This window comes from Podarcis pityusensis (assembly GCF_964106645.2).
Source record: "Podarcis pityusensis genome assembly, chromosome: Z".
Classification (NCBI taxonomy): domain Eukaryota; kingdom Metazoa; phylum Chordata; class Lepidosauria; order Squamata; family Lacertidae; genus Podarcis; species Podarcis pityusensis.
The window spans coordinates 30,149,168-30,176,338 of record NC_138044.1 but is presented as its reverse complement, the minus strand read 5'-3'; the positions used below and the strand labels follow the sequence as shown (position 1 = coordinate 30,176,338).

At 42.3% G+C, this 27,171-nt stretch overlaps 1 protein-coding gene across 1 annotated transcript in view; it reads left to right on the top strand.

Moving 5' to 3' along the window:
- POF1B (POF1B actin binding protein) overlaps positions 1 to 24,563 on the top strand; it is a 44,537-nt gene extending 19,974 nt beyond the window's left edge. Inside the window, exons 3-15 of the mRNA XM_080989519.1 lie at positions 670 to 756; positions 3,184 to 3,363; positions 7,645 to 7,775; positions 8,370 to 8,397; positions 9,586 to 9,660; positions 10,975 to 11,067; positions 12,094 to 12,207; positions 12,412 to 12,564; positions 15,270 to 15,380; positions 16,370 to 16,498; positions 18,255 to 18,331; positions 19,489 to 19,603; positions 21,550 to 24,563. Coding sequence (XP_080845645.1) covers positions 670 to 756; positions 3,184 to 3,363; positions 7,645 to 7,775; positions 8,370 to 8,397; positions 9,586 to 9,660; positions 10,975 to 11,067; positions 12,094 to 12,207; positions 12,412 to 12,564; positions 15,270 to 15,380; positions 16,370 to 16,498; positions 18,255 to 18,331; positions 19,489 to 19,603; positions 21,550 to 21,570 — 1,314 coding nt within the window. The 3' untranslated portion in view covers positions 21,571 to 24,563. The remainder of the gene's footprint in view (positions 1 to 669; positions 757 to 3,183; positions 3,364 to 7,644; positions 7,776 to 8,369; positions 8,398 to 9,585; positions 9,661 to 10,974; positions 11,068 to 12,093; positions 12,208 to 12,411; positions 12,565 to 15,269; positions 15,381 to 16,369; positions 16,499 to 18,254; positions 18,332 to 19,488; positions 19,604 to 21,549) is intronic.
- The last annotated feature ends 2,608 nt before the right edge of the window (positions 24,564 to 27,171 follow it).

Below are 27,171 nucleotides of genomic sequence, written 5' to 3'. Positions count from 1 at the left end.
AACAGAGGATGGAGAGTAGAAAGAGGCTTTGTGTACATGTAGAACTTCCTGGCTCTTGTGTGGGTGAAATGTAACCTAAAGAGAAGAGTCATATCCATTGTTCTGCCTACGTTCCCCACTGGTGCCTCCCACTGCTAGAAGGTGGCCCCCAAAAGACTTCCCATGGGGGAATGTGGCCTTGGACTTGGTTTTAAGTCATGGCGACTCACTTTCTGTTATTTTGCTTTTTAAGAAAGCTGAAGCTGCTAAAAATTCCTCCAAACATTATTATTTTTTGCCTGCCTAGAGAGCTCTGTACATAAATATACGCGCTCCCTAGGGATAGTCTCATGAGAAAAAAGTTAATTACAACTTTGATTTTTGTTTTTCCCCTAATCGCCCAATTTAACTATTGTTGTATCTGTTCATTATGTTACCAGTTAATTTTATGAAACAATGCATTTCTTTAAAATAATGAATTCCCCCAATTCCCGCAGAAAAAAAAAAACCCCAGCATCAGGAAACGGTCCTGAGGGGAAAATGTTCTGCTCAATATCGCTGCATTCCAACTTAACATCTCCATCTGGAACTCAAATAGAGACAGCCTCTTTTATTTCTTAGTTGCTGCTGATGATTTGAATCACACAAGTGCTGTTATGCAAACGTGTAATGGTTGTTTTATATTTGCAGGAGCCCCTGTCTCCACTTCTAAGAGATGGAAATAAGGTGATATATGAAAAGACAATAAGAAAATATGAACTGCTAAATCCAGATCAGGTAAGTGTCCCTAGCTTTTAAGAGGAACCCTCACCAGAAAAACCCCCAAACTCATAACATTTAAAAGTAGTTTTCTCAGATCTAAGGATTGCTGTCAGGAGCCAATAAGAACAGAGCTAAGTTTAAGTTGTCTGAATCCCTAAATAGATCTCCTACCCTCTCCCCTTTCACCATTGTTTGATCTTCTGGACACAAAGAAGCACCTGTTTCTTTTCAGACTTTTCAGTCCTGCCTTTGCAATGAACACTGTCCCTGCGACAGATGAATGGAAACCTTTTTAAAAGACTGAATGGATAGTATTGTTTTTGCAATCCCTATTTCCCCCAGGAGTATAATGTTCCAGGGAAATACTTTTTCGGAGTTTGTTTCCTTGTGGGGAAAAGGGTACTGGAGGTGTATTTTGAATATCTATCTATTTCCACACATTCAAGTTGAGAAGGGAAGTGTAGATGGACCATTCTAACCTTGAAATAAATATAAGTCACCCTACAAAAGCAATACATATGTCCTAGGGAGTCCCCAAAGGCAATCGCTTTTCAGGTAGCTGCAAAATCTCAAGTCAGAAAGGTAGGTAGGTAGACAGACAAAGTTTGAAGGAGTAGGTTGGAATGTAGACCCAGGCACAGAAACAAGCCTAGAGACCTAAACCAGTAGTTTCAGCACTTGAAAAGGAGCTTGAATTTCTCAGCAGCCTTGCTTAATAGTTCCAGTAGCCAAGGAAGCCTCAACTGGTCAGAGCTAGGGTACTAAAATAGCTTTCATCAGCCTGGTGCACTCCAGATGTTTTGGATAAGAAGTCTCATCATCCCCAGCCAGTGAATCCATGCTGGCTGAGACTGATTGGAGTTGTAGTACAAAAAATTTGGAGGGCACCAGGTTAGCAAAGGCTGCATTAAAACAACACTGGCCAAGAAGATACAGCCAGTAAGAACTAATCACCAGCTTTTGAACTAGAAGTAGAGTCTTGAATTCCTAGCTTTTACAGCACCAAATGTTTAATGAAGCCTACTACAGAGCAGAGAAAATGTTTGCAATCTGGGATGACCACATCAGAGTCTTCAGAGTCTGTATGTTGACCAGGAACCTACATGTATTTGGCTCCAGCACCAATCTGGCCAAAAGCCAGAAGCAAGAGAGCAAGAAAATTTGGTCTCAACTAGTGTTTTTGCAACAGAGGCAACCTGAAGACTGGCATCAAAGATGACAGTGGTGGACGTTTTCCAACCCTTCCCCCTAGCTCAGCTAATCTGACTCCACATCTTAAAGATTACGATGCCTACAAAGTGATTGAGTTCCAGGTTACTTAAGCAAGTGCGCAGCTGCATCATCTTGACGCCCCCATAGAGCTCCTCCTGAGCTGAATCAGCAAAACTCAGGTCAGGCAGGTGCATGGTGTTCCATGGGGAAAATGAGGATGGAGACCTAGCCCTAGAGACCAGCGTGGACACTCGACACCCTGTGGAGGAAGGGATTTCCTCTAAGGACATGTCAACACCACAAGTTCTAGGCCATTTTCAAACTTGTTTTAAGGATGCAATCTGATGCATGCTCTACCTGAGCATAAGACCCAGTGTACATAGTGTGTCAGTAAATGTGCACAGGATTATGCTTCAGGAGTCTTGACTCTCAATCAAGGAACTCTAGAACTAAGACTTCTCTAGCAAAGCATTGTCAGTGTCATGGTCCAATTTTCAAAGGTCATCTGAAGAAGCTATAATGGAGATACAAGATTAAGATAATGGAAAAAAGGGGAGGGAGAAAAATGGGGGAATTAAGGATGATATGTTTTCAGATAATATGTTTTGTTTAAATTCCTAATAAAAAATTTATATATAAAAAAGATAATGGGAAAAAGCTCTCATGTTGGATTCCTTACAAACCTGTTTAAACTTGAAGTGTGGGTGTGCCCTCTGTATCAAATGAAGCACATTTGGCTACTCAGAAGCATTTAAATAGCTAGTGGTGATGTTTCAAATAATGTACTAAGGTGCAAAAATGCAAATACTAGGGCAAAGAGTCCCTATAAATACATATATATAAACACACATATACATATCCAGTATAGAATATAGAAAATGGAATATGGAATATAGAATGTGTGTGTATGTGTATGTATGTGTGTGTGTAAGTGTAAACATTATATAATATATTCAAATATATACAAAATGTATAGATACAAAGTATACAAAGGTGCACTGTATTAGGGAAAATTGCTTTGCAAAAAAAGTGTATATTAGACAAAAATGTGCACTATAATGTTGGCGAATCTTCACGAGGACTTTATGAAACATTGCAAATAGATGTGGAGAACTGAGACAACAGAAATAAATTGAAATTGACCGGTTCGCCCACCACTAGTTATGACTGGGAAGGGTTTGAGTGCAATGCTTCAGTTCTGAATGAATTCTGTTTCTTTTAATGAAAAAGCAATACCAATATGGCCTCCAGTCTGACCAGTGCCAAGTCAGCCAACCAGTGGAACATGTCCAAGTGGTCCAGCAGTGCCAGCAAACCCAGACGGGCAATTGCTATGACGTAAGTCCCATCTGTGTCAATGATTTCGGAAGTGGGAATGTGAAGAAGGTCACCCTTCAGACCTGTGAACCGGTAAGAATGGCTCCTCTTTAGAATAGACTTCAGGTTCCCACAAATGTTTCTGCTTGTTTCTTTTTGACTTGAGTCTTCTAAAGCCGCAACATGGCTTGATGATAACCAGACGGAGACTAGCATGGGAAGCTCTGAGAAGTGGCTGTATGGAAAATCCTAGCCCAATGAAGCTTACAGTGCTTAGGCCTAGTCTTTAGATATAGTGGTCTTTGCTGAGAAATATGTAAAGATGTGTATTGTTGGTTTGCCTGCTTTTTATTTGCTACCCTGGGACCCCGTGCAAGCATAGTTTATTCTTAAATAGAGAATAAAAGATGTGAATAAAAAACACTGGGCCTGACAATTATACACCATGACTATATTGTCTAACAATACCCAATGATGGAAGAGCAGTTTTGTTGTCATGTTTTAACATGTTACCCTCCAAGGTACTAGATGGGAGATTTTTTTGAAGTTGTCCCCAAGGGCAGATGCTATCCTTGTAACATTTAGCGCCTGGGGGTGATGGGGGTTGTACTCCAACAACATCTGGAGAGCGCCAGGTTGGTGAAAATTGTTTTGGAGCCTGTCTGTTGTTTTTTGGGGGGGGGGGGGGCGGAGATCAGAGAACAGTTTCCAGGTCAATATTTAGGAGATCCTACTGAGTATTTTCCTTGTGAGGATTTGTGTGTGTTTAATAATTCCATTGCCGAATAGGTGGCAATATAACTGAATGTTGTAATATCTCTTAGACCTGCTATGATTTTTAACTCTTAGCTTCTCACTTTTGTTCTTCTGAGGTTGCATTTAGAAATACAGTTGGGACTTCTAATGAAATGTTGCAGTGTAGAATTCTGTCCAGCATTCTGTCCAGCAGATGCTCCCTCGCAAGGTGCTCTAATCCACCCACCCCCCAGCTGAGTTAGCATTCTATAGCTGCTGAGCACACTCAGTCAATATTGGGTGGTGGATAGGAGGAAACAAATTACTATTTTGGCAAACCTTGGGACCAGCGTTTGAAATTCACCTGGTGACAGGTGCATTTTGCACCTGCTATAATAATAATAATTTATTATTTATACCCTGCCCATCTGGCTGGGTTTCCCCAGCCATTCTGGGCGGCTTCCAACAGAACACTAAAATAAAATACAGTGGTGCCTCGCAAGACGAAATTAATTCGTTCCGCAAGTCTCTTCGTCTTGCGAGTTTTTCGTCTTGCGATGCACGGTTTCCCATAGGAATGCATTGAAAATCAATCAATGCGTTCCTAGGGAAACCGCCTTCAGACCAGGTCCGGGGACAGTCTGTCCCCGGACCTCTTCTGAAGGCTGGGGGGGGGGACAAGGGCTTTTCTTCCCACCCCCAGCATTTTAAAAAACCCCAGGACAGCGGAGGACTTCTCCGCTGTCCGGGCGATCTTAAAATGCTGGCGGGCGGCATTTTAAAATCGCCCCGGACAGCGGAGGACTTCTCCGCTGTCCGGGGCGATTTAAAAGCCCCTGGGAAGGCAGGCAGGGGGGACAAAGACTTTCACCCCCCGCCCGCCTTCAGAAGGTGTTCCCGCCCCCCGCCCCGCTTCGGAGCAGCGTTCCGAAGTGGGGCGGCTGGGGCAGGTGTTCCCGCCCCCCCGCCCCGCTTCGGAGCAGCGTTCCGAAGTGGGGCGGCTGGGGCAGGTGTTCCCGCCCCCCCGCCCCGCTTCGGAACAGCGTTCCGAAGTGGGGCGGCTGGGGCAGGTGTTCCCGGCCCCCCGCCCCGCTTCGGAACAGCGTTCCGAAGTGGGGCGGCTGGGGCAGGTGTTCCCGCCCCCCCCGCCCCGCTTCGGAACAGCGTTCCGAAGTGGGGCGGCTGGGGCAGGTGTTCCCGCCCCCCGCCCCGCTTCGGAACAGCGTTTTAAAATGCTGGGGGTCGGGAGCGAAGCGTTCACTGCCGACCCCCAGCATTTAAAAATCTCCCCGGGACAGCAGAGAAGTCTCTGCTGTCCCGGGGAGATTTTAAAATGCTGGGGGTCGGGAGCGAAGCGTTCACTGCCGACCCCCAGCATTTAAAAATCTCCCCGGGACAGCAGAGAAGTCTCTGCTGTCCCGGGGAGATTTTAAAATGCTGGGGGTCGGCAGTGAACGCTTCGCTCCCGACCCCCAGCATTTTAAAATCTCCCCGGGACAGCAGAGACTTCTCTGCTGTCCCGGGGAGATTTTAAAATGCTGGGGGTCGGCAGCGAACGCTTCGCTCCCGCCCGCCAGCATTTTAAGATCGCCCGGGGCAGGCGGGGGGGGAAGGCAGGCGGGGGGAGCAAAGACTTTTGCCCCCCGCCGGCCTTCAGAAGAGGTCCTCTTCTGAAGGCCGGCTGTGGGCGAAAGTCTTTGCTCCCGACCGCCAGCATTTCCCTATGGGCTTTCGTCTTGCGATGCAAGCCCATAGGGAAATTCGTCTTGCGAAGCGCCTCCAAAACAGAAAACCCTTTCATCTTGCGGGTTTTCCGTCTTGCGAGGCATTCGTCTTGCGGGGCACCACTGTAACTATAGGCCACTTGCAACCAAGTGAAGATGCCTGGATGTCTCAACCATCTGGAGGTGCATGCCTGGGGATCCTTGGATTGTGGCTGTTTTCACACACTAGCAACAACACATCCTGTAGTATTCTGTCAGTTAAATTTTATCTATACAATCAGAATGAATTTCAGGAACCAAAAAGTCGTATTGAAAAATACAACTTTCGAACCTTTTGGCCTCAAAATTGCAACTAGGCATTCCATTTGGGCGGCTGTAACCCTGGTTTAAGGAGCCATTTTGCACTTGGCTTATATATCTGAGTTTCTGACACTGCTTGGGATTCTTCTGAGCCTGCTAATAACCTCCTCTCCTCTGCATGGATAGTGGGGGTTTTGTTTGTTTGCTACATAAAGATCCACACTTGCTATTAGCATCTAGGATAAAAGCTGGATCTTGTTTTCTCAACCATTTTGCTTACGGTTGCAACATGAGTAATGTGCAGCTGGGTAGCACAGGACCACTCTTGCTCTGAGCTTCTGTGCTGATGGTATTGGGAACTAGAGTCAAAATGTGTGTTCATTTGCCTCCAGCAAAAGGCAGGCAATTTTGCAAGTACCTTAGCAGAAAAGTGCTGTTAGCCACAGAATTAAGAAACCGAACGTACTAAGGTGGAGCGCTTGCAGGCAGAGAGGAGAAGACTGGATTCTAATAACATGAATTAAATACAGGACATGCCAACAGGCCTTAGGCCCCTCAGGAGGTCAAATGCACATTGTGGGAACAGCTGGAATTGAAGCTGGTGGCTTTCCTAAGCCAATACTGCTGCTTTTATTCTGGTGTGTCTGGGGGGTGGGAGAGAAGAAATGGAGTCTAATAAGGATGAATCATTTTCGTCTGTTTTGTCTCCTCTCTCTCACACAAACTTTTTAGCTGACTAGGCTTGTTTCAATGAGCCCCTGGGGGTTCTGGCTATAGTTCTTTACTTTTGCATCTTCTCTTCACCTTTCCTCCGCAAAGTTGGAGCTCACATCCTCTGAGAGTAGGATTTTATTTTATGATTTAAAATTTCTTATAGCTCACCTTGCAGGGTACACTGCCCTGACAAGGCACACAAAAAATAAATAAAACACATTAAAAATATAAACAACAGCCCATGAATACAGCAAATTAAATATTTAACCATTAGTTTTAAGCTAGCAGCAGCTAAAGAATATTAGACACAGGGCATTAAGCAAATGCAAGCTGGAATCAGCATGCATGGAGAGTTCTTAGGTGTGATGAGCCTTTATGTACTTCCCGGGGGAGGTGTTCCAGAAATGTGGGGCCACCACTGAGAAGACCCCATTCCAGACACCAATCCTAAGGGTTTCACCAGCAGACCAGAGAGCAAACCTTGGATATAATTAAGCAATAATTAGTCATAATGATTTTACAGTGCATGCGGGTCCTTTTCATCTCTAGCAAAGTTCCTCTTTCCAGTTTGCTCATGCACATTTTTCATTCTGTATTGGCTCTCTGGTGGTCGCATGCACCGTATTGCTTCAGACTGCCATTTCTTTTGTGTTTCCGGTACTTAATTGAATATCTTCTTTTCCGAACAAGACTCTTTAAAAGGAAATTCTTATACAGTCTGGGTGTCTGTACTGAAATTGTTTTTAAGTATGTTTTAATTGTTGACATTTTTCTCTTAATCACATTGGGATGATGTTGTTGCTGCTGTTGTTTTAAAGAACGATTGCAAATGCCCCAAATCATTTCCCACATTCATGGGCAAAGCAGACCCTAAAGCGGTCTTTTATTTGTCTCCCACCAGGTGAAATGTGTTTATGAAGTAAATGATCAGTTGGACTCTCGGTTCTTTGGCGAGCTCCTGGCAGAACTGCACCGCAAGAGCAGCGAACTCTATAGCTGTTTACTCCAGCATATCGAGAAGCTAGGTGGAAGGTAACTTTGTGCCTACCCCTATTTCTGGTGCTCTGGGAATCTTAAGAATGTTAGTCAGAGTTTTATAGATGGAAGGAGGAATGGTCAGTTCAGCTGCATTCTGCAACTCCATTCTGCTTGTGAGTAGTTAACCATTTGATTGCCTGTTTTTTGAGAAATTCTGTGAATTTAGAAAGCAGGAGGTCATGAATTCTGAATTTGAAGATGAGTCTCCCCAGTTCTGCAACCAGTCACATAATCCAAGTTACATGATTGGAGCATGTTGTGAAAATTTTGTTTGATTGTATACATGTCAATCATTATGGAGCCCTTCTGCAAATAGGCACAGTTAATGAACTGTTGGACTGTGTGCATGTGTGTGTGTATTTTGAATGGTGTGTGTTTCTTGTTTATAAATGTATGCATTTTGTCTGCTTCTGTCTGCATTTGCAGCTATAGGAACGAAAAGGTTATATTTAAGAATGAAAGCTTACCTCTTGCCTGAATCACCCAAGAGGACTTTAAAGAAATGTTGAAAACGTTACACAGCTGGCTAATGAAAATTATGTGCATTTGGAAATACTCTGTGCTAATGATGTCCTGTTTTTCTTACAGGAGATATGAAATCGACTCTCTGAATCAAGTAAGTACTCTTAAAGATTTTTAGTATCCTCCATCAATGGTCCATGGCTGCAGTCCAGTGAATCTCACAACAAATATCCTGAACTTGTACAGACATTACCTAAGCATAGTTAGCTACCTTACACCAGGGTTTTTGATCGCTTGAATTAAGCACTAGCCTGTGGAGGGATGTGTGGAGATAGTAATGCCTACTTGCCAAATTGCAAGCAGAAAGTGTTGAAGAGGTAGGGAAAGTGTCTTAGCCATGGTTTCTTAATGCAAACCATGGAAAGCAAACCTGTTTCTCACACTGGTTTGTGATCAGTCATTAAACCATGGTTAGGTGTTCAAACTAATGCTTCCTTAAATGATTATGAAATCATAGATGGGTTATATATTCTATAACATATTTCTATCATAATCCCACTTTATCAAAATGATGGGCAAAAACTATTTCCACAATGAGCAGATTGAGTGTGCAAAAGATTTAGTGGTCGCCATGCTCTTAGCAAGTTGTAGATAATGAGGCCTGTAACCAAACATTTTGCAGGAAGGCTGCTGTAAAGTTGATGAATACTTTAATTGCTTAAGTCCATCAGTTGCTGAAAACTTGTGACATTTTCTTTTTTGCTTGGTTGAAGAAAAAGGCTACATTGTCTGAAGTTCTTCACAAGGAACTCCTCTTTTCAGTACAATCCCTAAGTGTGCACTTTGCTAATTACTGAGGTGCAAGCTCTCTAATGAGGGTGAACCACAAGGTCCCTTGATGCCTCAGAGATACTGCGCTTTCCAGTCCTCACAGCCCTTTTACCAGAAGAAGCTAATTGTGTTGGATGGAGCTGCTTCACTAGTGTCATGGCAGGTGGGTTGCTGTTGCCTACTGGGAGTGGGGAGGTCAGCTAATGCAGATGCACCAACAAGAGCACTATATTGGTTCTGCCAGGGTGCTTGCACCGTGCTGCCCTGTCTCTCTCCCTCCTAGCAAGCAACAGTGACTAACCTGCCAGAGAGTTAGCATAGTGGTTCTGCCCCACCTGGCATTTAACTCTAATAGGCAACAAGAGTCTGTTGCCATTCTGCTTTCTCTGTCTTTCAGTTGCTCATAATATTTTGTGCTTGTTCCATGATTTATTTTTTGCTGCTATCAGTAGATGAGAACCAGTTCTAATACTCACTCTGTCTTTTTTGTCTCCTGTTTCTAAATTAATAGACGGAAGATATTGAGAGTTTGATTCCTAAAGGGATTTCTGAATCAACAAAGCAACAAATCCGTTATCTCCTGGAGGTAGGGCATTCCGTATGTGGGCGTGAGGTGGAAAGTAATCTGCAAAAACTAAAAGGGAATATTTCCTGGCTTTGTGTTATGAAAACACTTTTAAAAAAATACCATCGTTCTCATTTGCAGCGACTTGTCTGAACAAATCAACAGATTCCATTGTGGATGCTGATCCATGCTTTACATGTGTGATTTGAAAATGCCAGGTTTCTCCCTAGTCTTATTTTGTAGTCTTTATTTTAACTTCTAAGCATACAACAATCAGAACATATTTTTAAACAAGCAACAGCAAACTCTGGACAAATTTAAAATTATAATCAGGAATCAGATATTGGCTAGAAAGAACTCTTTCATTCCTGCATGTGTGCATATAATAGGCAGGAAGAACACTATATCTTTAGAGAGGGGTGTTGGGATTACAAGCCCATATAAATTCTATAAATAAAACCAATTCGCAACAAAAGTGTAAATAAAATAAAAATCAGCAAGGGGGAGGTCTTACCTACTTTGATTTTTAGGGATGGGGGAGAAATTCACTCTAATTCACAGTATCCAAAACAATATGAGGACCAAAACACAGCTATTCTTTCCAATGTGCCGTTCTTCAAATTTTGCAACACAGTTGCCTGGCTAAGTGCCAAGCACAAAAATGTATATACTAGGGTAAAGTGTGCATAGACATGCATTTATAAGTGAAAGTAACATACATGAATGTACTTTGTAAGGCGGAAACACTCTGCAAAAATGTGTACATTGGATACAGATTTGCCCATCTCTTACAGCAACCATAAGATTCAGTTCAGATCCTGATTCAGTGCTTTGGAAAACACCCTGATTTGCTTTGAAGCACTCCAGAGGCAGATACAGATTGGGTTCTGAATCTGAATCCCATTTCTGAAAAATGAAAAGTTGTACTTCTCTCATTCAATATTAAAAATGATGTAGATTTTTTAAATTTCCCCATGATGTTGAATGGGCTATATAATTTTTATTCTTTTTGGCAGAACTTGTTGAAATTGGCTTGCCTTGTATAGCTCTTACTAAGAGGATAAAACTTGCTACATCCCAGACAAACAGATGCAAGGGTGTTGTTGTTTTTTTACTGGGCACCTTAAACTTATTTTATTTTGAATTAATGGGTTGTATCCAGTGTTAGTTCTACTCAGAGAAGGCCAATTGAAAATAATGGACTTTGCTAACTTAGGTATATTAATATTAATGGACTTATTCTGAGTAGAACTTAGTTGGAGTAACTAGATTATTTTGCTTCTCTGAAATGACCCTGAAATTTGCTTTTCCTTTCTTTCTCTCCTTCTTTCCTAGATGAGAGTAACTGCTGATAAGTCAATGAGGCTTGTCCTTGCTACATTCAACAACCTTCGAGAAGAGCTTGTTCATCTTCAGGATGACTTAGGGGTGAGTGGCTGTCCTGGTTAGTCTGTGTCCAAATGTATTTGATTAGTTCATCAATTGGTATACAAGAGTGGGATTCCCAAATCTACTTAGGGTGCGACTACCAGAATTGTTGACCCCGCCTCTGCTTGCATGGCAGACCCTTCTACTGTACACTACCTCCTTTTGAAACCCTCCTTGATTTCAAAGACCACTGTCACGTGACATGTTCTTGATAAACACAATTTTTCCTTTGTCCAATTGGGCAGAGGCAAGTGACTTCAGCATTTCCAAATGAAACTTCTTGTTAGCTGTTTCTTCTCAAGCATTTTGTAGGAACTTGTCATCTTCGTTTTTGGTTGATCAAATCAAAGGCTATGGATGCTTTATGGTCCTCTCTGAAAGTGACCCTTAGGCATGCACTGTAGCAATTCCTCAGAAGCGAGTCCTTCGCTGAGAACTTGAGCTTGCTTCCTCTCTCTCCTCTTCCCTTCTCTTCCCCTTTTCCTTTAATGCTGTTTCTTTTAGATATGTGGGCAAGGGCTGCCTTGTTTTAATTGATTGCATATAAGCCACTCTGGGAGCTTCTTCAGCCGAAGTGCAGAGTACAGATGTTATCTAAATAAGTAAATAAAATACATACCAAAAGAGAACCCTTGCCCCCCCCCAAAGGTTCCTAGTCCTCCCAGCTCTTTTTTGGGGATATAGTCCCCTTGGACCAGTATGTGACTGAGTTGCAGTTGCTGATGGAACAGTAGTATGTGCCCCTATTCTGCTGTCCTTCAAACTGTGTTTTTGAACCACTTCCTGGCTTCCTGGCTACCATTCAAATCACCTGAGAGATTTTTAGCTTTGGGCCCAGTAAGGAGGAGTTTCAGGTTTGTCTCTACACATTGCAATAAGCATGTTAGTTTCCCCATTAGAATTCTTGGTCCTGCGCGTCCACCATCATAGCAGCATGGGCCCATCTGAATTTTCAAAATTGTCATCTGAATTTTCCAAAAAAAAAAAAAAAAAGTCCTTTTCATAATGAGCATTTTGCTTTCACAGAAACTGGAAACTGACAAAGTGCTGCTTGAGAAAGACCTGGCTTTTAAAGAGTCCCAAGTAAAGGAGTATGAAACCCTTCTGGAGTCGGTGCGAGAGAATAATCGCCAACAGCAGGTAGGTTTGCATGCTTATCGGACTGAAACAATAAATCTTAGTGGACCTGAGCTGAGCCTTAGGAGCACGTGGCAATGTTAAGCGTGCTTGCTCTGAGGATCAAAGTACCTTGGTGGTAGGGGGTACGCAAGGTACAGCATTCCCACTGGTAAATTGGCCCCAGGTTGTCTAAGCTGACCTGCTTCCTGCCATGTGTGTTCACAGCAAGCCCTCAGGGAGTACACTCTGAAGTGCCGCTCGCTGGAAGAGCAGCTCCTCTCTCTCCGGCACAACGACGGAGACCGAGAGTTCCGGCTGAAAGACCTGGAATACAGCAAGCGAGCCTTGGAGCAAGAAATCCAGAATCTGAGACTCCAGGTAAAGGCAGGCCTTTGTTTCTATTAACGTGTGGCCTAATGACGGGTGACTGGGCCTCCCCAGCCTTAGTTCAGTAATCTAACCCAGGCACAGGGAACCTTTTATTGTTATTTTTTGTCCTGCCAAGGGCCTCATTCACTTGGAAGGAATGAGGGTCAAAGGTTGCATTGCTGGCACTTGGGGGGTGGGGGGCAAATGCCAATATTGGTAGGTGCTGGAGCCCAAAATGGGTGGGTCACCCTTTTCTCTCTCTCATGCGCTTTCTGCTGCTCCCTTCATAGGGACGGAGGAATGCTGCCTTGAGCATAGGCCCATCCAGCTCAATATTCCCTGCACTCAAATTTGGAGCTATACTTGACAATCTGATAAAGTTGACAGTTTACGTGGACTTTGTGATTTTAACTCACTTGCAAAGTACTCATTCTGTGTGCCTTATTTCATAATTTTGTTTTTCACCTTTTAACTTTTGTCTGTTGATGTAATCGTTCTCTCTGTTTTATATGCATTATAAAATGAAATACTGATAATAAACTTTGCAAGGGGGGGGGGGGGAATGCTGCCCACACTGGCTGACAGCAGTGCTCCAGAGTTTCATACAGTGGCACCCCCCAGCTTTATCTCAATGGGGTGAACGTTGAATCTGAGATCTTCTGCATGCAAAGCAGAGCATGCAAAGAGAGCCCTCCTCTCTTTCTCATTCTGCCACCCTGTTTTCTCCCTCGTTGGCACCCACATGAAACTGGGCTTGAAAGCTGCATGTAGATGAGAGGCTTCAGGTTGCCCCCCTGTGGTCTAAGGGCTATGCTACAACCATGAGCCAGAAATCAGTGAATACTTGCTATTTTCTGGTTAAACCAGCAAGATAGGCAGGATAGGCAGAGAAGCCTTTTATGGCCTTCTGGTGATGAGAATTACACCATCCTCTGCATAAGAACATAAGAAAAGCCTGGCTGCTGGATCAGGCTAATGGTCCTTCTGCTTCAGCATCCTCTTCTCAACAGTGCCCAGGTCTAGGGGTTCCTGGTTCTAGCCACAGGAGCTTCTGATGCCTCCAGTTAATTAAAAAAAGGGAACGTGGTGTGGTTTGAAAACAAGTAAAATCTATATTGGAGAACCCTTGGCAAACTGCTGCTGGTCTGCAGGCAGTTCTAGGCTGCAAGTAGCAATAAAAGAAGGTAAGAAGAGCCTACTGGATCAAGCCAATAGCCCAACTAGTCCAGCATCCTGTTCTCACAGTGGCCAATCAGATGCATGCGGGAAACCCACAAGCAGACTCAAGCTCAAGATCCTTCTCCCTCGTGTGGTTTCCAGCAACTGGTATTCAAAAGCATCATTTCCTCTGCCTGTGGAGGCAGCCATCTTAATTGATAGCCACTGCCAGGGATAGCCTTTATCCTCCATGAATTTGTCCAGTCTTCTTTTAACACCTTCCAAGTTTGTGGCCATGACCACCTTCGTTAGGAGTGAACTCAGTGAGTTCAACTATGCGCCATGTGAAGAAGAAAAGGTAAAGGGACCCCTGACCGTTAGGTCCAGTTGTGGATGACTCTGGGGTTGCAGTGCTCATCTTGCTCTATAGGCCGAGGGAGCTGGCGTACAGCTTCCGGGTCATGTGGCCAGCATGACTAAGCCGCTTCTGGCGAACCAGAGCAGCACACGGAAACGCTGTTTACCTTCAGACACAAGAACTTCCCACGCTGGAGGAATGGCAGATGAAACTTATGGACTATATGGAATTGGCGGAAATGACTGGCAGAATCCGTGACCAGGGAGAAGAGTCGATGGAGGAAGACTGGAAGAAATTCAAAGACTATCTTCAGAAACACTGCAAAATTAAGGAATGTTAGAGTGATGTTGGATTGAAAATAAGTGGTTTCCAGCTGTACAGGTTAAAGTTAAGGATAGATTAAGATTAAAGGCTAAGATTAAAGATGTTTAAAGAAATGGAAATTTGATAATAAAAGGGAAAAATTTAAAGCTATATGACATTAAGAGTAAGGATTAGGTTTAAAAAAGTTGAAGTTATATATTTTAACATTTTAGTAAATTAAAGATTGGGATTAAAAAAAGTGGAAAAGGAACTGCTGGACAAATAATGTGGATTGGAATACAAAAAAAGGAGGTATGAGGAAGTCCAGAAAATAAGTAATCTAAAATTGGAAATGGAAAAGAGAGTTTGTTTTTAATTGTTATGTTCTGTTTTTATTGTTAAGTTTTGTATTGTTTTTTGTGTGTGTTGTTTTTCTTTTTTCTATGTTTAAAACCTTAATAAAAAATTATAAAAAAAAAAAAAGGAAACGCTGTTTACCTTCCTGCCGGAGCGGTACCTATTTATCTACTTGCACTTTGACGTGCTTTTGAACTGCTAGGTTGGCAGGAGCAGGGACCGAGCAACGGGAGTTCACCCCCTCGCGGGGATTCGAACCACCAACCTTCTGATCGGCAAGCCCCAGGCTCTGTGGTTTAACCCACAGCGCCACCCTCATCTCTTTTATGTGAAGAAGTACTTTCTTTTATATGTCCCGACTCTTCCAACGTTCAGCTTCCTTGGGTGTCAACTGGTTCTAGAGATGCGAGAGAGGGAGATGAGGGAAATTTCTTTGAACATCAGTTTTGTGACGGAGCTCAGTGAAAGTGACCCTGCTTTTTATCATCTGTGCCGTTTGCAAAAGTCAAACTAAATTAAGCATTTTGCTCTTGCACAGGCTTCCTCTAACACTCCAGGCCAGACCACCGTTGACGAACTATCCAGCCGATATGTGGAGATGATCAACCAGCTTAGAGAGGATAAGGACAGGGAGATCCGCAACCTCAGGGTATGTCAGCTTTCCTTGTGGGGACACCACAGGGGGAGAAAGTCCATATCGAACCTCTCCAAGTACACCTCTGCGTTTGTACAGCTCAGGGCCACAGTGGTTGTGGCATCGGGAAATCAGTGATTGAACTGCCTGCTTTCTAAAATTATTCCTACTATTAAAAAGGTTAATGGCAGCCACTGGGATGCTATTAACCTTTTTAACAGTATGAATAATGGGCACTGGCAGTGTTGTTAGCCCTGTCCCTTTATATCATTTTTGCCTTTTAAATTGCCCTCCACCCGAAGCTGCTACCTGCTCCATGGAACAAATAGCAGCTTCAAGGAAAAGAGATTTTAATCAGGGGGGTGCAATGAGCGCAGTGGGTCGACCCCTTCCATATGCATAGCCCCAGTTAGTTTTAAACACACAATTACTATTGCACATTAGAAAACCCAGAAGGACAGCTGAACCACAAATCTCCCGATGTCACTGGGGGTGTGAAAATTCTTGCTGCTCACTATGAATGCTGGCAGTAGCATCTTATTAATCGTTGTTTTTATTCTGAGGGTCGTAAGCCTCTGGGTGGGTGTCTTCGGATCCAAAGGGTGAGGTATTTTTATTTAGATTAATTTGTTTTTTATTGTATCCTTTGCTGAAAGTTTCAATGAAAATACATTTATTTATTTTTTTAAAAAGGGTGGGGTACCAGTATTTTAATAAGCAACAAAATAAAGAGTACCAGTGTTAAAAAATAAAATTTAAGTTAGTAGTTTTGCTTGTTTTTGCAACAACAACCCTTTATGAAAGGGGGTTAGTATTACTGTAACCACACTGCAGAGGTGGTGAGATTCATAGTGGAGACTCCCTACATTTGCTCTGAAAATCCTGGCTTTCCCATATTCTCCAGTTCCATTCCTTGACTTTTTATCGCTTGCCTTTTTTTTATTGTTTTCTTTTTAAAAAAATATCTGTATCTGAGCATGTGACCTGCTGTTCTTGTTTTCTAGTCCAAATTATGTGAATTCCAGCGGGATTTTTCAAGGAAGCAGGGGAGTGACACTGACCTCCAGATTAGACTGCAAGACCTGACTTTAAGGCTGGAAGAGAGAGATGCCACATTGAAGCAGTTGGAAGATGTAAGTAGCGCTGCTTTGCAGACCGTGGTTTGGAACTGCCCAGGCAGTCTCCCCCACTTTTATTATTATTAAATGTCTTTACCAGTCTTCATTAAAGGATCACAGGGTGGTTCACAAGATAAAAACACAAAAATACAGAACATGGTAACAGACCGAAACAATACGCCCGCCCCCCCCAGTTCAAAAGACCATAGGTTGTTTAATTAGCCAAAAGCTATGTTTTAGGAACATAGAATCATAGAAATGTAGAGTTGGAAGGGGCCACAAGGATCCTGTAGTCCAATCCCCTGCAATGCAGGAATCTTTTGCCCAACGTGGGGCTTGAACCCACAATGCTGAGATTAAGAGTCTCATGCTGTACCGACTGAGCTATCCAGGAAGCTGCCTTCTACTGAGTCAGACCATTAGTTTGTTGCTTGGCTGTGGTACACCTAGCTTTCAGGGAGAGGTCTCCCAGTCCTACCTGGAGATGCCAGGGATTGAACTTGGGAACTTTTGTATCCAAGGCAGATGCTCTACCATGGAGCTATGACCCTTCCCCAAAGAGAAGGTTTTCCTGCTGCCTCTCTTGATTCCTTAATGCAAGCAGATAAATCAAGGAATAGCCCATGTTGCATGATCTGGAGTTCTTTCATGATAACTGCTCAGTACTTTGAGTTCCCAGCCTTTCATTTGTCTACATGCTCAGCAACACAAGGTTTGTACACCTGCATGGAGGTTGACAGGCACACCAGTACAGAGCAGAAGTCTCAAGAGTTTTCCATTTCTCCAGTCTGCCTTCTTCTCCTTCCTTGTGAGATAATTTGGCATTTAGTAAGCATTCTGTAAACATTCATATCCATCCTTGGCTCAGTGATAGAGCATCTGCTAGCACAGAGGAAATCCCAGGGTCATTCTTCAGGCAAGACTGGGAATGTTCCCTATCTGAAACCTTGGAGAACCATTGCTAGTCAGTATTGATTAGTGTGGCACCCAGCTTAACACCCCAAACTCATAACAATACTGAGGCAGATGGGCCAATGTTCTGGCTTGGTCAAAGGAGCCCAGTTAAGAATGTTATTGATATAAATGTGTTGAATGATACAAGCAAAGCCCACTAAGGGATAGCAAACAGAATACCACTATGTAAACAACGCAGCAGTTTTCCAAACACACAGTGAGATCTCCAGGATTCAAACTCATTTTGCACTTGTTCAACAAATGGGTGGCAGCTATTAACCTCTTATTGCTTTAATTTCTTCTTCCTGTTAAGGAAGTGCTGTCGCTGTGAATCCTGAAAACATATTATTGTAAAAATCACCCACTGCATAATATGGAGTATACAATATAAGACCATAGTCCAAAATATAAATGGAATACCTATTGAATTATATTATACATGCATCTCAATGCAACCCCTGATGTTCCCAAGGTGCCTTAGTTTGGCCTGGTTCAGGCATGTGTGTGTGTATCAGCCTACTAAGCCCAGAAATACATAGGTCTTGTGCCTCCATCCTCCATCCTTATGCCATTTCTTCCTTTTTCTTCTTCCATTCAACATTTCCTGGCTAATTAACCATAGTTCAGCGACCTCTTGATCAATATCCCAATATGAAGTGTTCTTTAGTTATGACAAGCCTCTACCTTTCAAAGAACTGGATTTTACTTGTGATCATCACTGTGTTAATGCCTTGATAAAGATTTTGAGTGAAATAGCCTTTTTAAAAAATCTCTCTCTCTCTCTCTCTCTCTCTCTCTCTCTCTCTCTCTCTCTCAGGAAATCTTCAGATTGAAACAAGAAAAACTAGCAAACAATTCATCCCAAGGAGTAACAAAGACTATCATCACTAAAAAGTAAGGGCACTGCATGCAACTCTTTTTCTTTCTGACTGTCTGTCTCTCTTGTGCTGCAGGTGTGTGCAATGCTTTACAGCAGGAGTGGGGAACCTTGAGCCCATTTGGTTCTCCATTTGACTCTCCATTTGGCTCTCCAGGCTGTTTTGGAGAAGCCACACTCACCCGCCCAAAACCTGATGTCACACATAGAGCTGGCACTTATCAGCTGATTTTCAAACTCTTGGGAACCCCATGCAAGGAATTTTGGCAGACGGGCAGGACATCCTACCTGTCAGTCATGTGATAATGGTGTCATTATTATTATAAATAATTATTATTATTTATTCCCCACCCATCTGGCTGAGTTTCCCCAGCCACTCTGGGTGGCTTCCAACATAATAATAATAATAATAATAATAATAATAATAATAATAATAAATAAAGCGATAAAACATCAAACATTTAAAACTTCTCTAAACAGGGCTGCCTTCAGATGTCTTCTAAAAGTCAGATAGTTGTTAATTTCTTTGACATCTGATGAGAGGATGTTCCACAGGGTGGACACCACTACCAAGACGGCCCTCTGCCTGGTTCGCTGTAACTTGGCTTCTCGCAGTGAGGGAACTGCCAGAAGGCCCTTGGAGCTGGACCTCAGTGTCCGGGCAGAACCATGGGAGGTTCTTCAGGTATACTGGGCCAAGGCTGTTTAGGGCTTTAAAGGTCAGCACCAACACTTTGAATTGTGCTTGGAAATGTACTGGGAAGGATCTGGCTCATGGAGCCGAAAAGATTTCCATTCCTGACCTTACAGAACATAAGAGATACAAATCCCGGAGTGGTCAATCCCTCCTTTCAGAGAACTCTTAGAATTATAGCTCTGAACTGAATGGGAGAGTGGGTCTCCTAACAGCCCTCAGGACCTTTAATAATCTACTGGTCTCCAAATGCTTTGGGGGAAGCCAAGACTATTGCCATGGTATAAGAGTGCTTTAAACGTATCATGCGGATCTGATGCCAGAATGTTTTGCACACTATAGGTAAAGGTAAAGGTAAAGGTACCCCTGCCTGTACAGGCCAGTCGTGACAGACTCTGGGGTTGTGCGCCCATCTCGCTTAATACCACACTATATGTGGTATTAAAATAGAAATGCTGATAGATCCTTTTGAAATTCCAGGTACAGGAATCAGTATCCTATCCTTGGCCTCTTGTCTGATGACTACAATGTCACATCACCTGTAAAGGAATCGCAGACAATTGTAATTGAAAAAACTGGAGAAATGTGGAAGCAGGTAAGTCATCCCTAGGGGAATGTTTGTTCCGGAAGTCACTTAAGAAAGATGTACAGCTACAGTGACTGTTTTTCTGAGCATTATTAATTCTCAGAAAGACAATTCATTTAATTAAGTAATATACTGCTTTGTGCCAAAATGGCTTCTAAGCAGTTTATAACTAAAAATCCATACATCAGTTCTGGCACTTCTCAGGTGGATTCCGCTGCCATTCTAAGAGAACAAGGGTAGTGTTCATGGCAAGTTCTGGCACCTCTTTTTCTAGAAAAATAGCATTGCCATGCATAATTAAAATGCACAATAAAACAATTCCACTGAAGCATTCATACGCCTTTAATTAAAATGTAAATAAAGCAAGCCAGTTAAAAAGTATGACATTTAAAAAGCATTTAAAGCAATAAGATGTCAAGTTCAAGTTGTGGGCGTGCTTGCCTAAACAAATGTGTCTTCAGGACACAGTAGAATGCCATGGGGCATTTAGTATTTCAGCAGGGAGGGCATTCCACAACACTGGTAATACCAGTTAAAGAAACACCTCTGTTACCATATGCCAATATTTATCAGGCCATGGCAAAACTAACTGGGTTTCATGTAGTGGATGGGCATAGTGGGTTCCCCACAGTTACCTTTTGTGAGGGATATCCTAGGATTGCCATATTTCAAAAAGTGAAGATCCAGACACAAAAGTTGTTGAGTTGATTTTGGTTTGCCAAAGTTGTTGTGTGAAAAATGAAAAATTGGCAAAAACGACACTGCCAACATGGGTTGCCATATGTCCAGATTTTCACAGACATTTTGCCGATTTCTTCCTGGACACTGCTTCCTACTACAGTATTCAGGATACCTCTGGGAAATTCTGGACATATGGCAACCCTAGGATTTCCCAGGTGTGGGCAGCAGCCCATATGCAACATTTCTTCATGGGCAGCCATTTTGGATCAACATAGGAAGCTGCTTTATACCAGGTCAGACCAATGGTCCATCTAGCTTGGTAGTATCTACATTGACTGGCAGCCGCTCTCCAGGGTTTCAAGGAGGAATCTTTCCCAGCCCTCCCTGGGGATTGAATGTTGGATTATCTACATGTAAAGCTCTGCCGTTCTGCTACCACAGCCCTTCCCCCAAGACATTGTTCTCAGACAATTTTTTTCAGATTGCTGGATATTGTGAACTGGGTTGTAATCTGTTTCAGTGCCCCCCAAACTTTATAGGATGTGGCACCCTGGGCTGGGGTGCTGAGGTGAACAATTGGCAGAAATCTGGGATGGCCCTCCCAATGGCATCTGTAGACAAGAGGTAGTGGCAGTGCGGGGAAATTAGGATATATGGAGTGAGACCCAGGTTTTGCCAGCAAAGACTTGCTTGTCATAGATGTATCCCAGTACAGAAAATTTGTGCTAAAAGTTAAAAGGCGTATTAATCCTAAATCTTGAGAACAAGGTCCAAATATTGAAAGTCTGCCCAGCTAGTTCCACATACCCAATGGGACTTTACGGTTGTGTTCTTAAACAACAGCAATTCCCCAGGCTCCATGGCCAACTGCTTTTGAAACCTTGGGAGTTCAAAAACAGTTTGCAAAATGATTGCAGAAAGACTTCGTATGCAAAATCAACAACAACAACCCCAGCCAACTAAACCTACATAAGAGCAACGTTCCCAATTAGATGTTTGAAAAGGGTGTGTTGAAGTTGCCCTTTGCATGCCAGACAGGAAATCTTTCATTTTTCAGTTGATTTTTCTTTCTTTCTTCAAAATGTTGCAAAGTGCCCTTTGCGGTGTTACAGTTTATTTAAACTGATTAGGGCACAAAACCTTAGCTTCTTGCATTTGCTGTATGAAACTTGAGCTTTCAGAATAAATAGCAAATAATTATTATTTTTAAAATCCAATGAATGTACGCAGACGTACAGCATGAATGATAATGTGTTTTCTTTGTTTTGCAACAGGAGGCCTTTATGGCTGATTAAAGAACTGCTTCCTTTCTTTCAAGTATGAACAAGTTCCCTGGACAAGCCACAGCTGATCAGAGGAGTTCATGTGCAAATGAATGTTGTTACATTATTTTTCTGCTTTTCTTCTTCTCCTATTGATTTTTCAAGTCTGAAACGCAAAACAGTCACGGTTAGGGAAAAAATGTTACAGGCACACTATATAATGGTGTGTGTGGAATGGGGGTGTCTTGGCTTTGATTGTTCACATATGAGTGGTTTTCAAACATTCTTCTTCCTTCAGTCTTAATTATATTGGCTCATCAGCAAAGATACTCTGATGTGTCTTGAAAAGGAGTTTGAGGTGTATGAGTTCATACAAGGGACTGCCAAGTTTGTCCTCCCCATTGACCCATGGGAACAGAGAATGTCACTTAGAATGTACCCAGTTCACTGCAAAGGTGAGTAGCAATGGGTGAATGGTTTTTCAGGAAAGCTCATAAGATGTTAGGAAGCTGCCTTGTACTGAGAGCATTAGTCCATCTCAGTACTGTTTGAAGTGATTTCAGGTGGGATGCTTCACAGTCAGTCCTACATGGAGAGGCCAGGAGTTGAACCAGTTGATCTTCTGCGTGCAAGGCAGATACTCTAGCACTGAGCTATGAACTGAGCTTTTCATCAAGGGATGCTTGTGTTCCCTCAAATGCAATGTGGCAACTACTATAGCAAATTGTCTTTTGAATGAATTCCCCACCCCCTACTGCCCTGTCCTATAATCTCACTGAAAAACAGACACACACAACTCGTTATGCTTTGGATAAAATAAGTTTCTCCTCTCCCTCCCTCTCTCTCTTTTTTCGAAAAGTTCAGGTGTGCCACTTTTGAAATTAATCCATCATGCTGGATAGTTAGCAATGTCTATGGGTTGACTTCATCACTTTGCAGTGCAAGGTCAATTGACAAAACTGAACAGTCAGGGTTGAGTTGTATATAGTAAACTTGCTTGCATGATTTTCGTGGTGTCAAAGGGCAGGGGGTGGGGAGCCCGACACGCTGGGGTGTGTGAATTGACTAGAAAGGACCATTTCCCATGGTAGATATAATGGTCAACTTAAGTTGGGAGGTTATTAGCAGGTGTCATTCAGAGAAAATGACATGATGCTTATGCCCATTTTTCAAGTGTGACTTGGAAATGGTGTGATCACACAGTGACCATATTGGGAGCTTTAAATAGTGCAGAAGTCACACCATGCTCCCCCTCAAGCTAATGAAGACCCTTCTCCAACTTGCCTAATCTGGGAAGGTCACAGCTATAGGGTAGTAATGGTGGGTTGTTGTGTTCACTGATAAAACTTGTTAGCCATGCACTTAAACCTCATTGATTTTTCAATCGGATAGAGAGGTGCCTATCTCCATTTGGGCAGTGCTCATTGTAAATAGAAAACTTGTGGGGCAGCATAGCAGGAAGGGTGTGTATGACACTTACCCAGAATCAGCCTAATGATGTGTTTGATGGCAAACACTCATACTGGTGTGTCTGCCGAAATAACATCATGTTTCCTGATTCACATTGGTGTTGCAGCTAGTATTCATGTGGCTGTTTAGCTTTTCCATAAGGCCAATGAGTGTTAAGCACCAGTATGTTGTCACCACTGCCATAATCACTCTTGCAAGGGGATGAGGTGGGCTGATAAAAAGAATAATGAAAATGTGCTTTCGAGGAGTGTGGCTGGTGATTGTTATATCCCTTGGGACTAAGCTTTTAAGCAGTTATTATCAAATTTGTTTTACCAATTGTGACTGTTATTATTATCTTGATAGCATATAATTTTCTGTTTTGCATGTAGAGCTTTTTGTTTTCTTGTTCAGTCCTCTATACAGTACTGAAAAAAAATGAAACAAACCCCGAGTTTTGCCCAGCAAAGTTGTTTTGTTAACAAAATAACTCCAGTTTTACTCCCACCTAAAATATTGGAACTCTGGACCAGAGTAAACTGTGGTCTACTGTTGTAAATCATCTCAATTTCTGATCCACAAGTAGCATATGCTTTCCCTACCCTTCAATTTTGCATTCCCAGGCAGGCTGCAAAAACAGGTTAATCCACCCGAAGCGAGCTTCCATTTATGCTTTGTTGGCTGCCATTATACCTTGCATTGGCCTATTTATTGGTAAAAATGAGGGCAGCACCCAAAATAGAAATCAGAGAGAGAGAGATGGAGAGACACAATCTGTAGGAGGGGAAAATAATAATCAAGGTTTCCATTTGAAATGCATTCGGTATTTTCTACTTTTTTCCAGAACTTTGAGATTTGCCTCTCTCTTTTTTAAAATCTTTATTTAAAAAAATGTTTTCCCAGATTCTGCAAATTAAAGAGGCATACCCAAGGAGCACCATCAATTAGGAACCCAATAAAACGAACTAAATTGGACAAGAGCACATTCCACACTCTTGAACACTCTTGATCTAGCTTTGAGGGCCTTCTGCCGATTCCCTGTGAGAAGTAAGGTTACAGGGAACCGGGTTGAGGGCCTTCTGTGGAATGCCCTTCCATCAGATGTCATGACTTTTAGAAGACATCTGAAGGCAGCCCTGCTCAGGGAAGTTTTTCATGTTTGATGTCGTATTGTGTTTTAATTTGTTGGAAGCTGCCCAGAGTGCCTGGGGAAACCCTGTCAGATGGGCAGCAAATAAATAAATTATTAATAGTATTATTTTTATTATTAGTATTATTATTGGACACTTCCCAATCATTTCATTATAACACCAACTGGAGATGTTTGTAGCTCAACAGCAGAGTGGTGTTGGTTATGCAGCTACAAAATAACACTTTACTAGGTTTTTGTAGGGATTTGTTTTGTGGGTACATGGGCGCTCCCTTCCCTCTCTTTTCTCACAGCGTGATGGATGTTGGTCATTTTGGGAGCTGACACATAACAGTCTGTATCTGTATCAATAAGCCCTTAACAGTTTACAGGGGGCAAGCCTACATATATCTTTGTTAAAACAAAATAAATATATTTGTAAGCTTGATTTCTTAGCTGTCGCCTGAAGTTTTTAGATTATTGGTGTATGAAGTTGGCAACTCTACGAGATGATAATATCAAGTATGAAATGTTCTTTTTAAAAGTCAATTATATTTTTTAATTGGGGTGGGGAGGATTCAAGTCCCCTGATTTTTTAAACATGTAATACATGTTCTTCAGTGCAGCAGTCTCTAGCAGTAATGGGCTCACTAATGAGCAGAACTTGCCTGCAGAGCGCATTTTTCTCCATTTCACGGGGTTTGCCATACACATATCATGAAATACCTTTTTACCTGGAGCTTAGTTCTTCCCATTGAAGTATATGGGACAGGCAGCATCTATACATACAAAACCTCTTGGCTATGTGGAATAGCCAGAAGTCGCAACATTGCCTAAAGGGTTAACATAATGGACTTTAATAGGGGAAGAGGAAGTCATGAATGATGGGCAAGATGACCAAACCTTCCGGGCAATTATTGCTTTTTAAGAATGCGGTACAAAAGAGACTGGAGCTGCACTGAAATTCCCACCAGGGACACAACAGGTCCCCAGAGGTTTTCACAATGCAAGCTGACATACTCCTAAGGAATCTTGGGGAAGCCATCTCATCTTATCTCCAGAACTGACACATCTAAAGCAACAAAAAGATGAGGTTGTAAATCACAGCTCTGAAGCAATTAAGAAATTAAAGGACTTCCCTACCCATCCCTCACATTTTATTTTTACACTGTATTGAAGCTGGTACATACAATTCTCCCAAGTTCAGTAGGTGTTATGGCACAGCCCAGAGCTATGTAGCTAACCCCTTAGAAATATGATTTAGTCCTATGCTGATGTGGCTTCTTGGGCAAAATCACCCGAGTTTACTTCTCAACCTTTCTAAAGTCGTTTCAATGTGTGCTACTCAGTTAAAAAATGGTTAGGAGAGTAGGAACATGGCGTATTCACTATTTCTCCCCTTTCACACATAATCCAGTCTCCCTGATTAGTCCTAACTATGTATTATTCTGCAGGTATACTTTTGGAATATTTTTTTGCAAGCTAGATGAGGAGGGATTTCTGTCTTTTTTTCCAGGAAAATACAAACAAAAAATGAAATGAAATGATAATTTAAAAAATGAAACAAAACACCACAACCCAATGTATCCCAAAGCATTTTATCCACACTTTGCAAACTTGTTTTTTCTAAATAAACTATCTTGCGTGTACATATTTTTGAAACTTGGAATGTTTTGCTGTTACACACACCCACACTTTCCACAGAAGCACAAACTCCAATACCAGAATTGCTGCTGGAATTTGAATACCGGGGAATCCATATACTATTAGTGCTAGGACAAATATCACCCTGTGGCGGAGAATTCAGTGAATCCTGGTTTGGAACAGCTAATTCAACTCAACCATGCCTGCAATCCATGGCTCATGTTGCCCTGGGAAGGGAGGCGAGAACGGCTGCATCTGAGGGGAAGAAGGAACATGAGCCTGTTCCAGAATTCAAAACCCTGGCTGGAAGATTAGGAAAGAAGCTGAATCAGCGTCTACTGCAGCCTGTCACCGCCTTTTTTGGAGCTCTTTTTTTTAAAAAAAAATGGTCACTTGTAGTTCCCTTGCAATTAAGGTAAAAATAAAACAAAGAATCGCCCATCCCAGTGTAAAGCTATATAACAAATAGTCATACACTTTGGTCACTTATCAACAAGATTTTGAAGAGCCACCACAAGTAAGTGCAGGATGGATTGGGTAATAGTCTGGAGCCATAAAATACTTGAATGAGACATCAGGGAACCAAAGGGTGCAAAGTCTTAAGCAAAGGTACTTTTTATATGCCCCACTGGATACTTTTGGAGGGTACACCTCCATGTTACTGCTACATCACAGTGAAGATCTGGTATCAAAAGTGATCTCAGTTTCAAAAGTGGTTTGCCAAGTGGGTTCTGTGGGGCAGCAAAATATAAGCCCAGGAAACATCTGGGAAAAGTTGAGCAGTAATCTGAATCTTTTTGAAAAAAATACATATTTTTTTAGTATTGCTTGATGAAATAGATGTGCAGAGGTGTTTTGGAAGCTGCTATAAAAAGTCACTTTTCCATCAGTGATTTGGTCATTCTAACTAAGGCTCATGTGCAAATTAGCCCTTTTCCTCAGTGCATCTAACTTCTACGACTCACTGGCTGATGAAAGGGAGGAGTTTGAAGGCAGAGTCAATTTGAATATTGCAGGACCATGTTATGGAAAGCACTAGGAAGCAAAATTAAATGTTAACATTAGAAATATGGACCAAGCACACACATCCTGATCCTAAATATGCTTCAAAATTTACTTTGCAGCAAGTCTCACTTTATTGGCGCTTATTTTCAAGTTAAGTGAATTTAAATTTTAGGTGCAAGGTCACTTAATATAAAAACAGTACTGGAATGCTATTTCATAATAAAATTAATGCACCCCCCTATGCTGTGTGGCATTTGCCAAGCAGAGATATCATTAGTACTTCCTTTTTGGAGCACTCAGGCAAATGCAGCAAGCTGTTTTACCCTGCTATGTTTCTACCGGCATTGATCCAAATCAGAGTAGCTGTTCTGTTACTGTTATTTTGAACAGCCTTGTTCCAATACTTG